General features: G+C 53.0%; 1 protein-coding gene across 1 annotated transcript in view; it reads right to left on the bottom strand.

The window, feature by feature from the left end:
* Positions 1–20,138, bottom strand: part of NTSR1 (neurotensin receptor 1) — a 55,015-nt gene extending 34,877 nt beyond the window's left edge. Inside the window, exon 1 of the mRNA XM_005569538.5 lies at positions 18,916–20,138. Within this exon, the coding sequence (XP_005569595.1) occupies positions 18,916–19,629 (714 nt within the window). The 5' untranslated portion in view covers positions 19,630–20,138. The remainder of the gene's footprint in view (positions 1–18,915) is intronic.
* Between the last annotated feature and the right edge of the window lie 922 nt (positions 20,139–21,060).

Raw genomic sequence — 21,060 nt, 5'->3', positions numbered from 1 at the left:
CTTGGCCCATGAGGTTGGTGGACAGAGATTTTCAGGGTACATGGCAGAGCCACCCAGAGTCCCCCCATCCGCAAGCCAGGGCCGGCCTCCTTTCCATGGTCTTCCTGGACTGGGTGATCCTGGGCACTGCTAGCCTCCCTCCTCCCTCCCCCTCCCTCCTTCTCCCTTCCCCTCCCTCCCCCTCTCTCCTTTCTCTTTCTCCCTCCCCCTTCCTCCACCTCCCTTCTTTTCCCTCTCCCTCCCTCCTCCTCCCTCCTCTTGGTTTGCTGGGATTCAAGGTGGGGGGTGATACTAGTAACACTCAGAGTTGAGGTGGCAGTGCCCATGCCCGCCTGAACCTCCCTGTGTCACTGTCAGATGGACCCAGCAGGAACCAGCTGGCACCTCCAACCAGCAACTGGAAGACACTGAGCTCAGGGACAGCAGACGAGGTGTGGACAGATGGGGCGGCCGGTTGGGTGGCTGCAGGATTCTAAGGCTTGAATCCAGGGGACCGCTTTCCACCTTATCCCCCAGGGAGCAAGAGGAGAGGGCAGTGACGGGACCGAGAGGCAGCCACGGGGAGACGAGGCCAACAGTGTGGAGACAGTGCAGTGGGGAGAAGGCGGCAAATGCCCTGAGCCCACTCACCTCCTGCCTCCCACTTCCCACCATGTCTCCCACGGCCTGACCTGGCTGGAGGCCCTGCAGGATGAGGCTGTGAAAAGTCACTCCTACCCCTGCTCCTCTTCCTTCCCCCTCGCTGGGAGGCCAGAATCATGCTGGTCTTGGGACTGTTCTAGGCAACCGAGCTGGGTCTGGGGACTGGGGTAGCTCCCCAGCCCCTTCCTGTTTCTCCCCTTGCACCTATCTGGGGCTCTGGTGCTTGCTCTCCACCAGGAGCCAGGGAGTCCCACCCTGTGCCCTGGGAAGCAGTGCCCTCGGCGAGCTCTCGCGTGCCGGGAGAGGAGGCCTGGTGCCTGCTGCCTCTCCCCTTGAATTGTGGTGTTGTGGAGTAACTGGCAGCCCTGAAAAGATGTGTCCATTGGAACCTGTGTGACCTTATTTGGGAAAAGAGTGTGCAGATGTAACTGAGGACTGAGATGAGATCATCCTGGATCGGAGCAGGCCCTAAATCTAATGACCAGTATCCTTTTATGACACAGACACACAGGGAGAAGCCACATGGAGACAGAGGCAGAGAAAGGAGCGATTCGGCCACAAGCCAAGGAATGCCAAGAGCCTCCAGGAGCTGGAGGAGGCAGGAGGGGTCCTCCCCTAGAGCGTCTGGGGACTGTGGGCCTGGGACCCTGATTTCCGGCCTCCAGAGCCATGGAAGACACATTTCTGTGTTTTGAGCTCCTCAGTCTGCAGCCCCAAGAGACCAGTGCCTGCCCAGGAGACCCTTGAGGTTTCTGTGGTTCCTCATGACAGGCAGAAGCACAAAAGGTGTTTGGGGTTGGAGCTGTCAAAACACAGATCTCCGCTCCAGTGGTTTTAACTGGAGGCTTTCTGAGCATCTCTGTGCTGATTGGACACAAATGCAGGTATTTTTAATACATTAGATGGGCTCCTTTTGAAGAAGCTGTCAGGAAAATCCACTGCAGGAAGTTTAATGGGTGTTAACCTTGTCTGAGTGCCCTGCAATTACCTGCTTCTAGTCTGTGGCAAGTTCACCAGGGTAGGGGCCTCGGGGACCCTCACTGTTCCAGGCACGTTTCCAGGTCACTGCACTAGCATCTGAGTGTTTGTCCCTAACCTTCTGGGCCCACGGTCCCGGGGCTCCACTGAGAGCTGCTGCCCTCTGAGCTGGGGTCTCGGTGCAGCAAGGGTCCTCTTAGCTCCTCCCAGGACTTGGGAGGCCGTGGCTTGGGTCCCCTGAGAGTTCGGGCCACTTCGGCAAAGCAAACTTCTGAGCGGGGCAGAATCTTGGACCCTCAACCCTGTGCCAGGCCTGTGGGGACAGTGCGGCCTTTTGGGCTGCCACTCCCCACTGCCTCCTACAAGTTGGCTGAAGCCACTGGGCAGACACAGAGCTGCCAGACCCCTTGCCCATGGCCCCTCTCATCTCTGCCTCCTGCCCCAGAGGCTGCTGCCTCCACCTGACCTGCTGCCATGGGAAGACCACCTGGAGACCACCTAGGGGGCAAGCGTGTTCACCTGAAGCCAGCTTCAAAGCAACCCCAGTGTTCCGCTGGCTCGGCCCTGACTCCCTCAGCCCATCACAGGCGCAGGGGAAATAAAGCCCTGTGCTTGGGGGGCTCCCTGTACTGAGGACAGTCCAGAGAGGAGAGCTTCAGGCTGCTGTGTCCCTGGCTGGAAAGACCTCTGTCTCGACTGCCAGCTTTTGTGCTTTAAGGGTGCAGGGCAGGGTGGCAGTGATGGGAACTGCTGGCGAACCCTGGTCTGGGGATCCTGGATCTGGTCCTCTACCATGGGGTCAGCCCAGATGGAACGGCTTATCCCTCAGCTCCAGGCAATAAATAGTGACCCCTGACAGCCGCTTCCTACTGTGCACATCCTGCTGGGCACGCAGCCTGAAGCCGACAGGTGGACAAATGAGCGTTCCTTGCCCTGGCTCCCGACCAGCAGATCCCGGACGGCTCCGCGCACAGCTCCAGAGTGATACGGCCCAGACACACTTGCAGTCCCTCCCTGACTCACAGGAGCCGGGGGCTTCATGATTCTGCCAAACAACGGGAAGTGACACCCCAGACAGCACATCCCACGGCTGTTGTGGGCAGTCACAGTTTAGTGATTCCCAAGCAGGAATGATTCCCAAACGGCTCCTGTACTCGCTGAACGCCGAGAGCCTGGAAGTGTGAGGTTTTAAGGAGAGGAACCGTTTTTGAGTTATAAGAAAACAAGGCTCTTGAAAGAATTCTCTTAGCCTTTAAATATGTCAAAGGAGAGTTACTGAAATTTACAGTAAGTTCACCTTTTCACAGACAACAGGCTAAAAATGTTTACGTCCAAATAATGTTGCTCTTTTTCATAAGCTTCAGTGTAAGATTTACTCAAACACAGTGGCTGTCCTCAGCCTCATGTTTCTTGGATAACTCTATTTCTTTGTTCTGTGTTCTTTTACAACATTGTTTTAATAATTCCTTTGAGCCCGAGCCTTTTATCATAAGCTGCCCCAGATCTTTTGGAAAGTAGGCAGTGTTTAAAATCTACGGATGACTTTCACCAGGGGTACTGGACTAACTCTCCTGCCATAAACAGCCATAAAATTGTACACGATGTATCAGGCAATTGTTTTTAGACCCTGGACAAACCTCAGGACTGTGGCCCCTGAGGGCAGGGATACTTGCATGGTGAGCCCGTCATCACCATGCCTCTGTTTGGGGACAGTTTCCTGATGGAGACATAAGAGCTGAGGTCCAGGCAGAACATTATTATCTGAGCCAAGAAGGCACAGATCAGAGACAGGGGCTGCGGCCGTGGCTGCATCTGCAGAGCCAGGTGCTAGAGAGGGGGACTGCATGGTGACGAGACTCAGAAGCCTCCGCTGGCTTTCCTATGGGATCTGTGCTGGCCCAGTGTGTACAGTGTACAGACAAGGCCATGAAAGGCTTATTGGAGGGCAGCTGGTATCCTGGCAGAGCTAGAGGGAAGAAGTCTCATTAACACATGGAGCAGCCAACAGAGATGCCAGGAAGCCCATGGCACAGGAGGATGGAGAAGCCCTAGAGCGAGGCCTCCAAAGCCACCCCAGCCAAGACAGAATCCACAGAGGAGGCTGAAGGTACACGCTGAGTTCTTCCAAGTGAGAAGGAATTGGAAAATGCCTTGTGCTTTCCATAGTTGTTTACTCAACAAAGCATGAAACCAAGCCAATACAAGTTCAAGATGACGAGTCTGCCACTGAACTGCCTGCTAAAATAAGCATCAACACTCTCCAAAGGAACATAACACAATCCAGTCTCTTTAATGTGTCATCTGCAAGGTCTAGTACAGATTTAAAATGACTAGATATGCAAAGAAAGGAAAATGTGACCCACTGACAAGAAGAAAATGAGTCCATTGAAACAGACCTCAAGGTGGAAGTGAGAAGCAAGAAGTGTCAGGTATAAATCAGCATAATATGAATCTGATCAGACTCTGACCACTCAGAGTCCACTCAGAGGCACACTGATATTCCAGAGCAACCATTCCAAGAGCAAATACAGAGAGGTGGATCTAAAGAAGTCAGCAGAGGACATAACATGGAATACTCTGGCTTCCTGGCTAGAGGACTAAGTAAAGGATCCCTGGAAACTAGAGAGTGTGAGAGGAAATCTCAGAGAGGCGAGAGCTGAACAAGGGGATCCCCCAGTTCTGTGTATGAGTCAATACAAGTCCTGCAGTTACCATATATAAGGAACATAGCTAAACAATTATAGTCAAGGGCTTGAAAACCACTATGATGTAAACCATCTCCAAGATCTAAGCTTGCCCCTGAATGGCGCTTGCATGTGGAATGGTTGAACAGCAAAAGACCCAAAAACAGGCCTGACATCAGAACCACTACGGACAGACGGTGAGACAAAAGCGGCAGCTCTGACCAAGATGACTGCCTCTCCAGGGGATTTTAACATAACCCAAACAACCACAACAAAATTCAAAATGTTCGGGAATTAATTCAAAATTACTTAACAGAAAAAGAACCATGGAAATGGGACTAACTCTCAAGGAAAAGATAATCAATAAATGCCGCCCTCAAGATGACCCAGAGGATGGATTTACCAGACAAAGACTTTAAAGCAGGCATTATAACCATGCTCCTTGATGTAAAAGTAACTCTCTTGAAATAAATGGATAGGCCGGGCGTGGTGGCTCAAGCCTGTAATCCCAGCACTTTGGGAGGCCGAGGCGGGCGGATCACGAGGTCAGGAGATCGAGACCATCCTGGCTGACACGGTGAAACCCCGCCTCTACTAAAAAATACAAAAAACTAGCTGGGCGAGGTGGCGGGCGCCTGTAGTCCCAGCTACTGGGGAGGCTGAGGCAGGAGAATTGCATGAACCCGGGAGGCGGAGCCTGCAGTGAGCTGAGATCCGGCCACTGCACTCCAGCCTGGGCGGCAGAGCGAGACTCCGTCTCAAAAAAAAAAAAAAAAAAAAAAAAAAGAAATAAATGGAAAAATGAAAGTTCTTAAAAGAGAAAAAGAAACTATATTAAAAGAACCAATAAAAATTCTAGAATTAAATACTATGACACTATCAAATAAATTGACCTTCATGGAATAATATACCCAGCAATAGTAGCACAACACATTCTGCTCAAGTGTGCATGTGACATTCACCAGCATAGACCACTATCCTAAACCATGAAACAAGCATTCACAAATTTAAGAATTTAAGTCATGCAAGTTTGTTCTCTAAACATAATAGGGTTAGATTAGAAATGGATAACAAAATAATATCTGGAAAATCCCAAACATTTGGAAACTAAACAACACTCTTCTAAGTAACTCAAAGGTTAAAGAGGGAGTCTCAAGAGATATAAAAATATTTTGATCTAAATTAGAAAACAATGTTCAAAAATTTTGAGATACCACGAAAGCACTAACTAGGAGGACATTTATAGCATTTCATGTTTGTGTTAGAAAAGAATAAAAATCTTAAATCAATAATCTAAGCTCCCACCTTAGGAAATCTAGGAAAAGAAGAGCAAATTAAATCCAAAGTAAGCAGAAAAAAGGAAATGAAATATAAATAAATAAAATTGAAGGCTAAAAGACAATAGAAAAAAAAAATAAACAAAACCAAAAGCTCATTATTGAAAAAGAACAATAATGTTAATAAAATCCTAGCCATATTGACCAAGGAGAAAAGACAGAAGTCACAGATTACCAATATTACAGACCCCACAGACATTAAAAGGATGATGAGAGAATACCACAAATAAATCTATGCTCTAAAATTTGACAAAATAGATTATATGAACCAATTCCTCAAAAGATACAAATTACTAACACTTACTCATCAAGAAATATATAACCTGAATATTCCTTTATCTTTTAAAATAATTTGTTTTTTGAGATAGAGTCTTGCTCTGTCACCCAGGCTGGTGTGCACTGGTATGATCTCGGCTCACTGCAACCTCTGCCTTCCGAGTTAAAGTGATTCTCCTGCCTCAGCCTCCTGAGTTGCCAGGACTACAGGCGCCCACCACCACACCTGGCTAAGTTTTGTATTTTTAGTAGAGATGGGATTTCACCCTGTTGGTCAGGCTGGTCTCAAACTCCTGACCTCAGGTGATCCACCCTCCTTGGCCTCCCACAGTGCTGGGATTACAGGCATGAACCACTACACCCGGTCTCTTTGAAAAGAATTGAATTTATAAAAACCTTCCTACAAAACTCCAGGCCCAGATGGTTTTGCTGGAGAATCTACCAAAGCTTTAAAGAGGAAATCATGCCAATTCTACACAGCCTCTGACAGAAAACATAAAAGGAACAAGAACTTCCCAGCTCATGTTATGAGGCCAGAAAACCAGATGAAGATAACCCAGGAAAATAAAGTTACAGACCAATATTTCTCATAAGCATAGATCCTCTCATAAGCAAAAATCCTCAGCAAAATACTAGCAAGTCAAAACCAGCTAATACACGACCAAATGAGGTCTGTCCCAGGAATGTGAGGCTGGTTCATCATTCAAAAATTAACCAAGGTTTTCCACTTATATTAGGCACCTGGAGTGGTCAAATTCACAGAGACAAAAAGTAGAATGGTGGTTGCCAGGGGCTGGGGGAGGAGGAAATGGGGAGTTAGTGTTTAACAGGTGCAGAGCTTCAGTTTGGAAAGATGAAAAGCGCTCTGGATAGGGAGGGTGGAGAAGGTCGCAAGACAATGTACTGAGAGGGAGGGTGGGGATGGACATGTGACAATGTACTTAGTGCCACAGAACTGTGCACTTAAATTGACTAAAGTGGTAAATTTTATGTGATGTACATTTTATCACAACTGGAAAGTAATCAATATAATTCGCCACATTCACTGACTAATGGAGAAAATCCACAGGATCTTACCACACGATGAGACAGAAAAATCATTGCACAAAATTTATTCATTCACAATTAAGAAAAAATCTCTCAGCACACTAGGAATACAAGGAAACTTTCCTAACTTTATAAAGAGCTCTCCCAAAAGTTTAAATAAATGAAAAAACTTCATACTCAATTAAAAAGACTACAAACTTTCTGCCTAAGATCAGGAACAAGGCAAGAGGTCAATTTTCACCACTCCTATTCACCATCATACTGGAAGTCATAGCCAGAGTAATAAGGCAACAAAAGGAAATAAACATATACAGATTAGAAAGGATAAAATAAAATTTTCTTTATTCACAGACAGCATGACTGCCTACATGGAAAATCCCAAGGATCCTACAAAAAAAAACTGTTAGAATTAATAAGTGTGTTTGTCATGGATGCAAATATAAGGTCAATATATAAAACTAATTATATTTATATGTACTAGTCATGAAAAATTGAAAAGAGCAAATTTCAAAAAAGGTACCATGTGCAATAGCACCAAAACCATGAATATTTAAGTACAAATCTAAAAGCAATGAGTAGGATCTACTTGCTGGAAACTACTACTGATGAAATAAATCAAAGAAGACCTGAATAAATGGAGAGATGTGCTGTATTCATGCATTGAAAGTCTCAAGGTTAGGATGCCAAATCTCCACTACACACTAACAAAATCCCAGCAGACTTTTTTTCGTAGCTATTAACAAGCCGATTCTAAAATTTCCATAGAAAGTGAAGGAACTGGAATAACCAAAACAATTCTGAAAAAGAACAAAGTTGGAAGACTCATGCTACCTGAAAGACTTAGTGCAAAGCTAATCAAGAGAGTGTGGGATCGAGATGCTAGGGATACACAGATTAAAAGAACAGACAAGGCCGGGCACGGTGGCTCAAGCCTGTAATCCCAGCACTTTGGGAGGCCGAGACGGGAGGATCACCAGGTCAGGAGATCAAGACCATTCTGGCTAACATGGTGAAACCCCGTTTCTACTAAAAAATACAAAAAACTAGCCGGGTGAGGTGGTGGGCGCCTGTAGTCCCAGCTACTCAGGAGGCTGAGGCAGGAGAATGGCGTAAACCCGGGAGGCGGAGCTTGCAGTGAGCCGAGATCCGGCCACTGCACCACAGCCTGGGCGACAAAGCAAGACTCCGTCTCAAAAAAAAAAAAAAAAAAAAAAAGAACAGACAAAAGTGGGTATAGGCCGGGCACGGTGGCTCATGCCTGTCATCCTAGCACTTTGGGAGGCCAATGGGGCAGATCACTTGAAGTCAGGAGTTTGAGACCAGCCTGGCCAACATGGTAAAACCCCATCTCTACTAAAAATACAAAAATTATCTGGGTGTGGTGGCACCTGCCTGTAATCCCAGCTACTCATGAGGCTGAGACAAGAGAATAGCTTGAACCCAGGAGGCGGAGGTTGCAGTGAGGTGAGATCATACCACTGCATTCCAGCCTGGGCAATAAAGTGAGACTCAGTCTCAAAAAAAAAAATAAATAATAATAATAGAGAGAAAGTAGATGTCGACCCCACACATGGGGTCAGCTTACTTATCTTGACCAAGGCACAAAGAAGCTTCCATGGAGAAAGCTGTCATCGTGTTATCAGATGCTGGCACATTTGCATATTCATATGCAAAAGAGGACATATACCTCACCTCTTATTGAAAAGAGGACCTATACCTCACCCCTTATAGAAAAGAGGACCTATACCTCACACCTTATAGAAAAGAGGACCTATACCTCACACCTTATAGAAAAGAGGACCTATACCTCACACCTTATAGAAAAGAGGACCTATACCTCACACCTTATAGAAAAGAGGACCTATACCTCACACCTTACAGAAAAATGAGCTCAAAATAGCTGATAAACATAAATATAAAACTATAAAACTTCTAGAAGACAATACAGAAGAAAATCCTTGTGGCCTTGGGCTAGGCGTTGAATTCTTAGACACCATACCAAAAGAGTGATCCACAAAATTTGTGATATGTTGGACTTTATAAAAATTGCACCTCTTTGCCGTGTGAAATACAATGTTAGGCAAATGCAAAGAAAAGCTACACGGGAGAAAATATTTGCAAATCACATATCTGATAAAGGTCTCATATGCAGAATGTATTTTTAAAACTCTCAAAACTAAACCATATGAAAACAACCCAATTTCTTAAATAGCAAACAATTAGAACAGGCATTTTACCAAAGAAGATATGTAAATGTCACTTAAACACAAGAAAAGATGCTTAACATCATCAGTCACTAAAAAAATGCAAATTAAAATCACAACCAGATACACACCTATTAGAATGGGTAAATGAAAACAAAACAAAACAAAAAAAAACTGACAAAAAACTAAAAAGTAAAAACTTCACACTTAACTAGAAAGACTGAAAACTTTACCCCTAAGATTGGGAGCAGGGTGGGTGTGGTGGCTCACATCTGTAATCCTAACGCTTTGGGAGACTGAGGCAGGAAGATCTCTTGAGTCCAGGGGTTTGAGACCAGCCTGGGCAACATGGTGAGACCCCATCGCCATAAAAAATACAAAAAATTACCCGGGTGTGGTGGCATGTGCCTGTAATCCCAACTACTCAGGAGGCTGAGGCAGGAGAATCACTTGTGCCTGGCAGGTGGAGGTTGCAGAGAGGTGAGATTGCACCATCGCACTCCGGCCTGGGTGACAGAGTAAGATCCTGATTCAGAAGAAAAAAAAAAGATTGGAAGCAAGGCAAGGATATCTACTCTCATCACTCCTATTCACCATCATACTGGAAGTCATAGCCAGAGCAGTGAGGCAAGACCAAGAGTCGGCCAGGATGCAGAGTGACCGGTGCTCTCTTGTGGGTTAGGGCTAGGGTTAGGGACGTTCAAAACAGCGCATCGCTTTGGAAATGCTGGCAAACATACACTTTCTGTATGACCCAGCAATCTGAAACCAATGTATTTACTCATGAGAAATGAAAATGTATATTCACACAAAATTCATCGTATGTGAATATTTGTCGCTACTTTATTCATAATCGCCCAAGCCTAGAAACAACCCAAAAGTCTTTCGGGGGCAAATGCATCAACCAAACGTAGTCTATCCACACAATGGATCTGACTCCACAGTGAAAAGGAACGCCTAGTGGATGCAGGCGACAGCTCAGAGGATGGAGTGAAGGAAGAAGGCCTGCTCGAGAGGCCACGGCCCAGCTGGCTCCACTCACGCGACATCCCAGAAAAGGCAAAGCTGTGGGGAAGGAGAGCAGACCAGTGGGTGGAGGGGCTGGCGTCGGGGTGGGTGGGCCACAGGGTTTGGGGGCTGGGGCTGGTCTGTCTTCTGAAGTGGGGATACAGGGGCTGCGTTTATTGAAGCTCATAGGTACGAACAAGCACAGAAGGGAACCTTATTGCATGTCAGTCGAAAAATGAAGTAGGAACAAAGAAAAGCACGTATCTGGTATCCTACCCCTCTCCACCACCTTCTCCACCCCCACCCTGGCCCAGGTCACCTTGGTCACTCCCAAGACATCCGGCAGCAGCTTCCCAACCACTCTCCTGACCCCTAAATGCATTCTCAACAAAGCACTCAGAGCTGTCCCTTTAACATGTAAGTTGCATGGCGGCTCTGCCCAGAATCTCCTACGCCCACTCACTTCTTCTAGAATAAAAGCTGCAGCGAGGTCTATGAGGCCCGGCGGGATCTGCTGGTGGCTTCTCACACGGCCCTCTGCTCACTCTGCTCTGGCCACCCCAGCCAGGCGAGCGCTGTTCCTCCGGCACACCCAGCACATGCCTGCCCCGGGGTCTTTGCACCTGCTGTTCCCCTACCTGGCATCTTCCCCAACGCCCACCAGTGTGCTCCTGCAGGGTCTGCATGAGGCCTTCCTGACCTGCCTGCACCCCCGCGCTCCCCCCATGTGGTTTTCTCTGCAGCTCTTGTTACTCCCTGCCAGTCATGTATCATGCCTATCTATTTTGCTTATTTTCTATCTTCTCTGGTGGGACATGAGTTCAGGGGGCCAGAACTTTTTGCCAATTTTTTTGGGCTGCTATACACCCATCCTGGCTTGTAGTAAGTGTTCAGTGAATGAATGACGAGTGAATGAAGGAAGGAATGAAAGATGTTAGCCCAGATGCTCAGAAGAGAATTCCTCCTGCCTGGGGAGGCTCCCGGCCCTCCCAAGTGCTGCTGCATTTCTGCTGCTGTTCAGGGGAGAACACAAATAGTACGCGTGGGTAATTGAGTCCTTCTTCCACCCTAGGCACAGTCTCTAGCGTTTTATGTCATTAACTCATGAGACCGCAGGGCAGTCGCTACCTCCAGTGGGCTGATAGGGAAACAGAGGCACTGATGGTCACACCACTTGCTCAGAGTCATGCTGCTGGCCAGCGATAAAGCTGGGATTTGAACCTGGGTTCTAGCAAGCCAGCCATTCCGAGCCACTGGGCACAACCCAAAACCACCGATTCTCGGGAAGCATTCCCCTGATCTCCTTCTTGCTCCCCTGCCTGCCTTCAGGAGCCAGCCCTGGGTTTGCAGGACGCAGCCCCCACAGGTGCACAGGGATGTAAAGTCCCAAAGCAGGTGCGGGTGGCTTCGAGTGGGTCAGCACGCTGGGCACCTCCCCTCTCCAACCTGTACCAGGTCCACATGGCACTCCAGACCCAGGGCTCTCTCCTTGGCCTCCTGGAGTGGGTGGTGCCCCACTGGTGATGCTGTTGGGAAGAGCAGTGGGCACAGGGGTGGGGCAGGTGCCTTGCCCCTCTCTGGGCCTCAGTTTCTTCACTGACGCTGTGGAGCCCGGTGGTCCCCCTCTGGAGTTGTGCATTCCCCTTGGGATGCCATGTGGATGGGGCCAGCCCCTCGGCGACTGCACCTTCACTGGCGGTGACAAGGTCAAACTCCAGGGTGTGGATGGGGAACAGTGGGGGGTCTCTGGGGCAGGCAGACCCCATGGCTGTGACCTCAGGAACACCATCCCCCCAAGTGCCAAGAACCAGGATCTCTATTCCCCTCCATGCCCACCTTGCAGAGCTAGCATTGTGCAGGCAGCAGCCTGGTCAGGGCGTGAGGGGCTGCGGGGTGGGGGGCTCGTGTCCCCACAGCCCTTCATGGCCGTGCAGAGGAGGAGGATCTTGAGTGCACACAGGCCGGCAGGAGGGAGGACCTGGCCACCCGAAACAGCCTTGAGCGGACGGCAGCTCGGCCACTCTCTGCTGCTGTTGTTTTTCACAGACTCACGGAGGCAGGACTAACACATGCTGAAATCCACCCCTCAGCCTACAGCTCCATGAACTTTGAACCGCAACCAACACAGACTCACAGGGGCAGGACTGACACACGCTGAAATCCACCCCTCAGCCTACAGCTCCATGAGCTTTGAACCGCAACCAACACGGACTCACAGGGGCAGGACTGACATGCGCTGAAACCACGAGCTTTGAACCACAACCAAGATACAGAACATTTCCATCACCCCAGAGTTCCCAGCGCCCCCATGGCGACCCCACCCCTCCGCTGACCTTCCTCCTGTCCCAACGGCTCAGCCTTTTCCAGAACCTCAAGTGCTTGGAATCACCAGGGCCTCGGAGTCCGGTGTCTTTCAGCATAAAGCGCACCTCCTTGAACCTGCATTTTAAAGAAGACCCAGGGGAGGCCTGAGATTCTGCCAGCCTGAGTCACCCACCTCACCGAGCCAGAAAGCAGCAAAGAGGTCACCAGGCGCTGGGGGTCAGGGTTTAATGGGGACAGTTTCAGTCTGGGGAGAGAGAAGGTTCTGGAGGTGGATGGCGGTGACGGTTGCATAGCAATGTGAACGTGCTTCATGCTGCTCAACTGCACCCTCACAGAGGGCACAACAGCACGTTTTAAGTGATGTGTGTTTCACCATGATTCAAAAATAAAGAAAAGCTTTTTTTCTTCTCTTAATACAAACTACTAGATCACCACTTGGGAATTTATTTCTGCGATTGAGAAAAACAAAGGCAGCCTCTGGTTTGTGCACAGGCCGGATGCCCTCTTGGGCCCTGCTCAGCCCAGGGCCCTCTCTGCTCATCATCAGATGCTACCAGCTGGGAGCCCTGGTGCCCTTGAGAACAGACCTGGAGATCCCTGGGCTGCTGCCCGAGGCCCTGCCTCGCCTGTGGGGTGGCTTGCAGTGGTTCTTGGTAAGCACAGGGTGGCGGTACTCCCTTGCTGCCCTCAGCACCCACAGAACTGCAGGCACAGCCCCACGACCCCGTTTATCCCTGGAGTTGAATGTCCTCAGAATACTGTCAGTCCAAGTGTAGGACAGCCTGGGAGAGCTGACCACGGGTCCCAGTGCAGAGCCGTGAACAGGTGAGCCTGAACCGCCCTGGTCCAAGTCACTCTTGAGGACTCCAAGCCCAGTCAGAGCCAGCCATGGCCAGCTCTGGGCCCCTCATGCTCCCACCCTTGCCTGTCTCACTCAAAAGCCTGACCCTTGTCCCATGGGGAGCACCACAGGGTCAGACTAGGTTTCCCCTGCTGAGAGCACCTCCAGGCCTGTCTCTCCAGCCACGTGATGTGAACAGGTGGCTCTGCCCTCTGCTTAATCCGGGAAATGGGGTTACAAGGTACAGACGTGGACTTGCATGTCTGCAGGTCCTCTCCCTGCCGTCTCCCACCTGGCTCCAACAGGCAGATCTAGTGCCTGGAACAAGGCCAAGGTCGCCTCCCTGTCCTGTCCTGCCCTCTCACCCCCCACGGCCTCAGAGTCACCGTCTGAACGTCTGATTTCACTCTCCAAATTCTTTATTTCCAACATATAGCACTTTAACCTTTTGAAAACTTGTAATTACTAAATTTTTCAAACACACACCAAAAATGTCATCGACACCCCCTTTCCACGATTATAGACTTAAGACCAATCTTGTCTCCTCTGTTGCCATCCTACAGCCCCTTCCTCCAGACCATGCTTCAGTAAATCTGAGACATTGTATCATTTTGTCTGTAAACACTTCCATATGTACCTCTAAGAGATCAGGACCATTTTGAAAACCATACCCATAACAGTTCTGGACAAGAATTTGTAGCTATTCAACTACCCAGGCTTTTCTCGCTGTTTCTTGGCATGAAGAATGATTGGCTTTGGTGCCGGCATTCTGCAACAGGTTGACTTGTCCGAGTCTTTGCTAAGAATCCAGGCCACCGTCTCCGATTCCCTCACTGTTTATTTGTAGGACAGACTGAGTTGTTTGTCTGGAGGTGTTTCTTGTGGTCTGGGTTTTGCTGGCTGCATCCTAATGGTGCATTTGTCCCTGTTCCTCTGTCCCTGGTGTGTCCTGTGTGTTGGCAGTGGCATCAGGGGCTCCATCAGATTCAGATTCAATGGCTTTGCTCCAAGGATGCCATGGGGCTGTGTGCACACCAGGGCTCACCTCACACCTAACTCCCCTTCGTGACACCGGCAGCTGCCAAGAATCCATGCCTGCATCCGTTGTTTGATCAGGACTGCACCTGATGAGTGGGATTCTAACACTCCGTCTCCTTCTTCACTTATTGGTGAACATTTCTGCACCGAGACGCTGCCCTTTACCTACTCTTGGGTTATTCTAAAGTACCGTTTGAATAGAAAAGGCAGGAAAAATGCTCCACTCCTTTCCTCTAAAGGGTCATTGGCTTTTCAGACTGGAGGAAGTGTGTGACTCTTGGCCTCACACCAACAGCACTCGAAGCCCTGCGCTGCAGGTGAGGACACTGTGGCCGCCACAGCCGGAGCCAGAGCCGCCCAGAGCTGCATGGTGTGGGTCCCCTTCCCGCCCCCAGGGGAGGTCAGAGTGGGGCAGGCTGCTCTAAGGACCCCTTGAAGAACAACTTCTTCTGTAACTTTTTTTTTGAGACGGATTTTCCCTCTTGTCACCCAGGCTGGAGTGTGGTGGTGTGATCTTGGCTCACTGCAACCTCTGCCTCTGAAGCTCAAGCGATTCTCACGACTCAGCCTCCCAAGGAGCTGGGATTACAGGCATCCTTCACCACGCCCGGCTAATTTTTGTATTTTTAGCAGAGATCGGGTTCCCCCATGTTGGCCAGGCTAGTCTTGAACTCCTAACCTCAGGTGATCCACCCACCTCAGCCTCCCAAAGTGCTGGGATGACAGGTGTGAGCCACCATGCCCGGCCTTCTGCAACTTTCTAACTAGAAAAAGTTCCCACTGCTGAACAGTTGCAGGAAGAATACCCAGGACGCTCGGCTGCCCGTGGCAGGTCTGCAGCCCAGTGCCGCGTGGCCCGCGAGCGGTCTCCTCCCTTGATTCACTGTCTGCTTGCTCTCCTTCCATTTGGCCACACCTTTTTTTCTGAACGATTTGAGAATAAGTTGCAGACTCCACACTCTAAACACCTCTGTATCCTTCCTAAGAATGAGGATGCTGCCTGTGGAGGTTGCTGGGCACAGCCTGGGGCACGGGACAGGAGCCCTGAAATAATCCACGGCCGGATTTCACTGGAACCCGTCTCCTTCCCTGTCTCAGCTGCCTCTCCTTTCCTGGAATTCTGCCAGCCCTGAACAGCCGGGGTGTTCGCCAAGTCGCCCTGCGCTCTGTCTGTTCCTGGAGGCCTCTGGAGCAGGGGTTGTAGGAGACCAGCTCCTCCTGCATGAATCGAGGCCTCGTCGGCCCCTGGGAGGGAGCAGGTGCCCTCTGAGTTGGGATCTAACCCAGCAAAGAGCACTGCTGTTTGTACTCAATATGAAGAAGCCTTGCAGAGAAAACAAAGGAGGAGGCAGGGAGGCTGAGCCTGCAGGAGCGGGACTCGCTTGGTGCAGACAATGGCAGTGATGAAAGGAGTCCTCACGGCCACTCAGAAGGATCTAATGGACTCGTGCCTGTGAGGCCGAGAGGGTTTGCTTTTGTGTGGGGCCATGGTCGGGGCGGGTCTCTAAAACTTTCAAAGGCTGCAGCCACCTCATCCCTCATCTGATTTGAATCGGATACCTGAGGTCCCAGGCCCCTGCCACTGTGGGTCCCTGGACACACATGTGTACATACGTTCAGTATACACACCGCGGATGGATAAGCATGGGACTCTGATGACCCACCATCTGGGCCATCAGCCCTGAGCCCTGCCACACAGAGCCTGTGCCACCGGGACCTTGTCACAGCCGAGGTCAAACCTGGAGGTTGGACCTGTGCCATGGGGGACCATCCAAGAAGCAAGGGCCATCTGCCTGTGTGGGGCCACGTGTGTGGGTGGGCTAGAGGAGGGGTAGGACAGTCTAGGGGAACCCAGGAGCACCCGTAGGTCCCTGAGCCCCCAGCACCTCCTCCCAGTCACACTGCTTGCACTGGGGCCAGGGCTGGGGCCTTTGGGAGGGTCCTGGGCACCAGGTCCTGTCTGCTGGCCTGAGAGCCCTGCCCACTCCACCGTCGATTCCCAGCCCCAGCTACACACTAGGAAAATGCCCAGCTGGCTTCAGGGAGGATTACCGTAAGTTGCTCCAAAGTGTTATCACCAAACCACCTCATTTCTAAACACAATTTCTGTTTGCAAGTGCCCAAGCCAAAATTTTGTAGGGGCCCCTGGGGCAGGAAAGGACCCCTGTTTTAGAAAGAGGGGCCATTTGATTGGCTACTGCCCCAACACTTCCATACGTGGTCACTGAGAGGCAGACACTTAGCTGAGGGTATCCAGCCCCTCCTCAGTCAGACATCATCGTTTGAAAGCTGAATGTTCACCCAGATCTGCCAGTGGCCCAGAAGCCCACGGGGAGACCATAAACCCCCTAATTCTGGGGAAACCTCTAGTAAAATGGCAAATGGCAGAGCAGGGGTCGGGGGAAGCCAAGGCCTCTCCTGCAAGGAATGTTCTTTTCGAGCACAGGGAGCAGCCGGCATTAGGGCCCTGGAAAGCCCCAGGCCGCCAGCATCGGATGGAGGAGCACCCTTGTAATCAGCCGCTCCCAGGCACGCAGCTGAGCCCTTTAAAGAAAAGTGGAAACTATGTTCTCCAAGGGTGTGGAGGATGCCAGGGGCATTCAGCAACGCTCGGCCAGCATGGCATCTGCAGGGCGTGGGGCCGCTGTCCCAGGGTTGAAGTGTCACAGGCCTCTGTGAGTGGACGAGTGCCTGTGGCTGGCCGCAGCATGACTTGGCCAAATCTGCCTCGCAGCCTCGAAGCAACAAGGCTGGGCAGGTGGTGCTTTGGGAGGCAAAGTGATGTCCCACAGGTGCCCAATCCCAAGTACCCGGCAGAGAACCCACGCACGCCAGGGAGGACACTTTCTTGGGGGTGGAGCCGAGCTGTCGTCACACCCCTGTGCTTTTCAGCTGTTTGTTTTCGAGGATTGTGGAGGCTGGTGAGCTCCTGGCCTTTTGCCAGGGGAGCGGGAGGATCAGGGGTCTGAGCGGGGACACCTCCTGGGTGGGCAGTGACAGCACTGACCCCTCCACTGCTCACCTTCCGAAGGATTGGGTGGCTGTCGCCCCTGGGGCCCCTCCACGCCCCTGGCCAATGCCGATCAAAGGCAGGAGCTTGGGGAGAGCAGATGAAGCCTCAAAGGGAGCGAGAGGTCACTTATCACTGCGTTTACCCCACGGGCCGTGCCTACTTCTGCCTCTGGGGAGGGCAGGGACTCTTGCGGCAGAGGCAAAGCAGCCCTGACTCACTGCCTGCTACCAGTGTCTGTGGGAGGGGCCTCCCCCAGAGGAGACACCTGTTGCCACCAGTTCTTCGTGCAGCCGGGGAGACTGGGAGCTCAGTTCTACCCCCCACCCCCCAGTCCACCTGGGTGGTGGCCAGTGGAGGGTCAGTTAGGGCCCAGGTGACGCCCTGCCCGGCACTGCTGCCCCCACCCCCACCGGGCACACTGGCATATGAGGGCTGCCCAGGCAACTACAGAAGCTTAGCTGGGAGGCTGCCGATGCTGGTGTGTCGGGAGCCAGGGGGACAGCCAGCCACCCCAGCCCCTCTAGCTGGGCAGAGGTGGGCGACTCTGCCTGGATCCTTCACCCTCTGGCTTCCTTAGCCCACCAGAAATGGAAGAAACCCCACACCTCGAAGGCTGCTCGTGTCCAAGGTGCCATCCAAGGTGCCCGACCAGCCCTGACTTCCTCCCTGGACACCAACCTCCGGCTCGGGACTTTGGTTTGATCAGTCCTCCCCTCCAGCCACGAACCTCAGCCAAACTGATTCCCAAGGGGGCTTCCCACCTGCATTCCTACGGCGCTTTGCTCAGACCCTTGGGGGGCCCTTGGTCACTCGGCTCCAGTTTTACGCACCTCACCACAACACCACCACCACCCGCAGAGCCTCACAACCTTCCCAGCAGAAACATCGTCCCCACCATCCAGCAGTAATAGTACCTGTGAGCGCTTCTATGTGTCGGGGGCCATGCAAACACTTCCCATACATTCTCTCTCAAATGCTCTACCTTCTGAGGTCAATGCTAAGACTACCCCATCATACAGATGGGAAAGCTGAGGCTAAACTAGGAACCAGCCCAAGATGGCATCAGGTTCTGCTCTGACTCCCCAGTTTGGGTCAGGGCAGGCAGTTGGGAGGCACTGGCAGAGTCAGTCTGGGGGCTTCTCTGCAGAGGAGAGGACGTCACCTGTTGGGGGCACAAAGCCTTTTGAGAAGCTGATGAAAGGGACCCCTTCCTTTGGAGACGCAGGTGCCAGCGCACATGTTTCCATTAGAACTTAAGGAATTCACAGACGTCGGAGGCCCAGCCACCAACCCCAGGGAGGTCACAGGCAGGGGCTCCATCCCCTCAACAGGAGGGGAGAAGATAGGGGCTGAGCCTGGCAACTCCGGAGCTGCACCCAAGCTGCCCCAACCGCCTTCGCAGCCTCACAGGAGTAGACTGTCTCTGTGACCTCTCTCCCACTCCCTACCCAGAAGGCACACCACTGGCGTTGCTTTTGGGGTGAAGGAGAGGGGAGCCCCGGGGCTGGTTACTGAGGCTTACCTGTATGACGACTTTGACAGTGGCGGTGTGGATGGTGGGGGTGCACACCAGGCCACCGGCGTGCTGGCCGTCGGCGCTGCGGTTCTGCTCGCCCATGGTGAACAGCATGGGCACCGCCAGCAGGGCCGAGGCGAGCCAGATGGCGCTGATGAACTTCTTGGTGCGGCTTCGGGACATGAGGGTCTTGGCCTTGAAGGGGTGGCAGATGGCCAGGTAGCGCTCCACACTCAGGCTGGCCACGTTGAGGGCCGTGGCGTAGGTGCAGGCGTCGCGCAGGAAGTAGTAGCCGCGGCAGCCCGCGTCGCCGAAGGCCCAGGGGTGGTGCACCCAGATGAAGTTGTACAGCTCCACCGGCATGGCCAGCAGCAGGGTGAGCAGGTCGGACAGCGCCAGGCTGCCCAGGTGGTAATGCACCGTGCTCTGCAGACTCTGCAGCGACTTCTTCCGCGCCAGCGTGAACGCCGTCACCGTGTTGCCCACGGTGCCCACCACGAAGAGCGCCAGGTACACGGCGGTCACCAGCACCTTGGAGTAGATGTCGGTGTTCACGTCCAGCTCGCTGCTGGGTGCCGCCAGGACGCGCTCCGACGCGTTGCCCGAAGCGTTGCTGAAGCCCGGGGCTAGCAGCCCCGCCTCCAGTCCTGCCTGCGCCCGCTGGAAGGGGTCGGCGGCCGGCGTGCCCGGGGTTCCCGGCGTGGAGCTGTTGAGGCGCATGGTGGGCGCTGGGGTCCGCGGCTCTGTCCCGCGCCTCCGGGGCTGGAAGTCCGGGCGGATTGGGCACGTCTCAGTCGGGGACCGATGAACGGGAGCCCAGAGGAGGGCGCGTGGCGAAGACCAGCGGGCGCGCCGTCCAGCCGGGAAGCGCCAGACCCAGACGCGCCGCCCCGAGCTCCGGGCTCCGCGCTCCTCCGGACTCCCAGCTCCGGACTCCCAGCTCCGGGCTCCTGGCTCCAGACTCCGCGGTTCCTCGGGCTGTCTCCGGGCTCGGCGCTTGCCACCGGTTCCGGGTGCCTCTGATCTCCAAATCGCGCGGTTCCCCAGGCTCCCGAGGACAGCGCCCAGCCTGGCTCGGGCTGCGCGGGGCGAGCTTGTGGCGCCGGGAGGAATGCACGCACGGCTGCCCCGGCGCGCTCCCCTCCCTCGCTCCGAATCTCCTCCCTCGCGCTCTCCGCGCACCCTAGCCCCGCACACTTCCCGCCGCGCCCGCGCCCTCCCGGCTCTGCGCGTCTCCACGAAGCCGGCGGCCGCGCGGCGCGCCCAGCAGTTGGGGGTGGCGGCGGAGGAGGGAGGCAGCCCCCGCTGTCGTCCCCGCCCCACCCGGGTGCAGCCTGGCGGGTCGCCCCCTCGCGCTCCCCGGGGCAGGGCGGGCTGGGTTGAGCGCTCCAGGGAACCAGGATTCCGGGCGGGTGCGGCGGGTATCGTGCACCGGGCCCTTCCTGCCACCCTTTTCCCTGTTCTCCGCAATTTCTCGCTCCGGCTAGTAAGGGAACTATGCACCCCCCCCAACCCTGGGCTCGCTCAGTGGGGGTGAGGGTGTATCCGGAGGGCAGGGAGGGAGGAAGCTCCCCGCTGGCAGGGCTGGGCGGCTGCGCAGCTGGTTGGGCCGCCCCCCTACTCCTGGGTGTCCACAGGGTGCCAGAAGCTGGGTGCCCAGGGGGTCTCCAGGACCACTAGAGATTACATTTCTTGTGATTCCTTTTAAAATCTAGCTGCAGTCATGGGCGTGCCTGGTCTGTGAATGCGTATTTCTGGGATATGCCCAGTGGGAATGGTGGGGGCTCAGGGCATAGTTATCACCTGGGGCAGGGGCGTGAGGCAGTACCGAGGGACACCTGCAGAGGCTGAGGAGCTGAGGGGCTGGGTCCTGCAGAGGCTGAGGAGCTGAGGGGCTGGGTCCTGCAGAGGCCAGGAGCCACAGATGGTTTCATCAAAGTCTAGGGAGGGGTTAATGAGGGAGGGCGGAAAGCAGGTGCCCAGAACAGCACCCTCCCCACTCAGGGCCCCGCACCTGGCACCCTGGGCCGGTCTCATGATGCTATGGGATGTGATCCCCTGGGTCCCTTATTACTGCCTGGATTTGTCATCAGAAGTCACCCTGAGAGCCCACACCCCAGCAGGATTTGGGAGGGGCAGCCCCACAGCACG

The sequence above is a fragment of the Macaca fascicularis genome, chromosome 10 (genome assembly GCF_037993035.2).
Source record: "Macaca fascicularis isolate 582-1 chromosome 10, T2T-MFA8v1.1".
In the NCBI taxonomy this organism is placed as follows: domain Eukaryota; kingdom Metazoa; phylum Chordata; class Mammalia; order Primates; family Cercopithecidae; genus Macaca; species Macaca fascicularis.
This window is presented reverse-complemented; position numbering and strand designations above follow the sequence as displayed.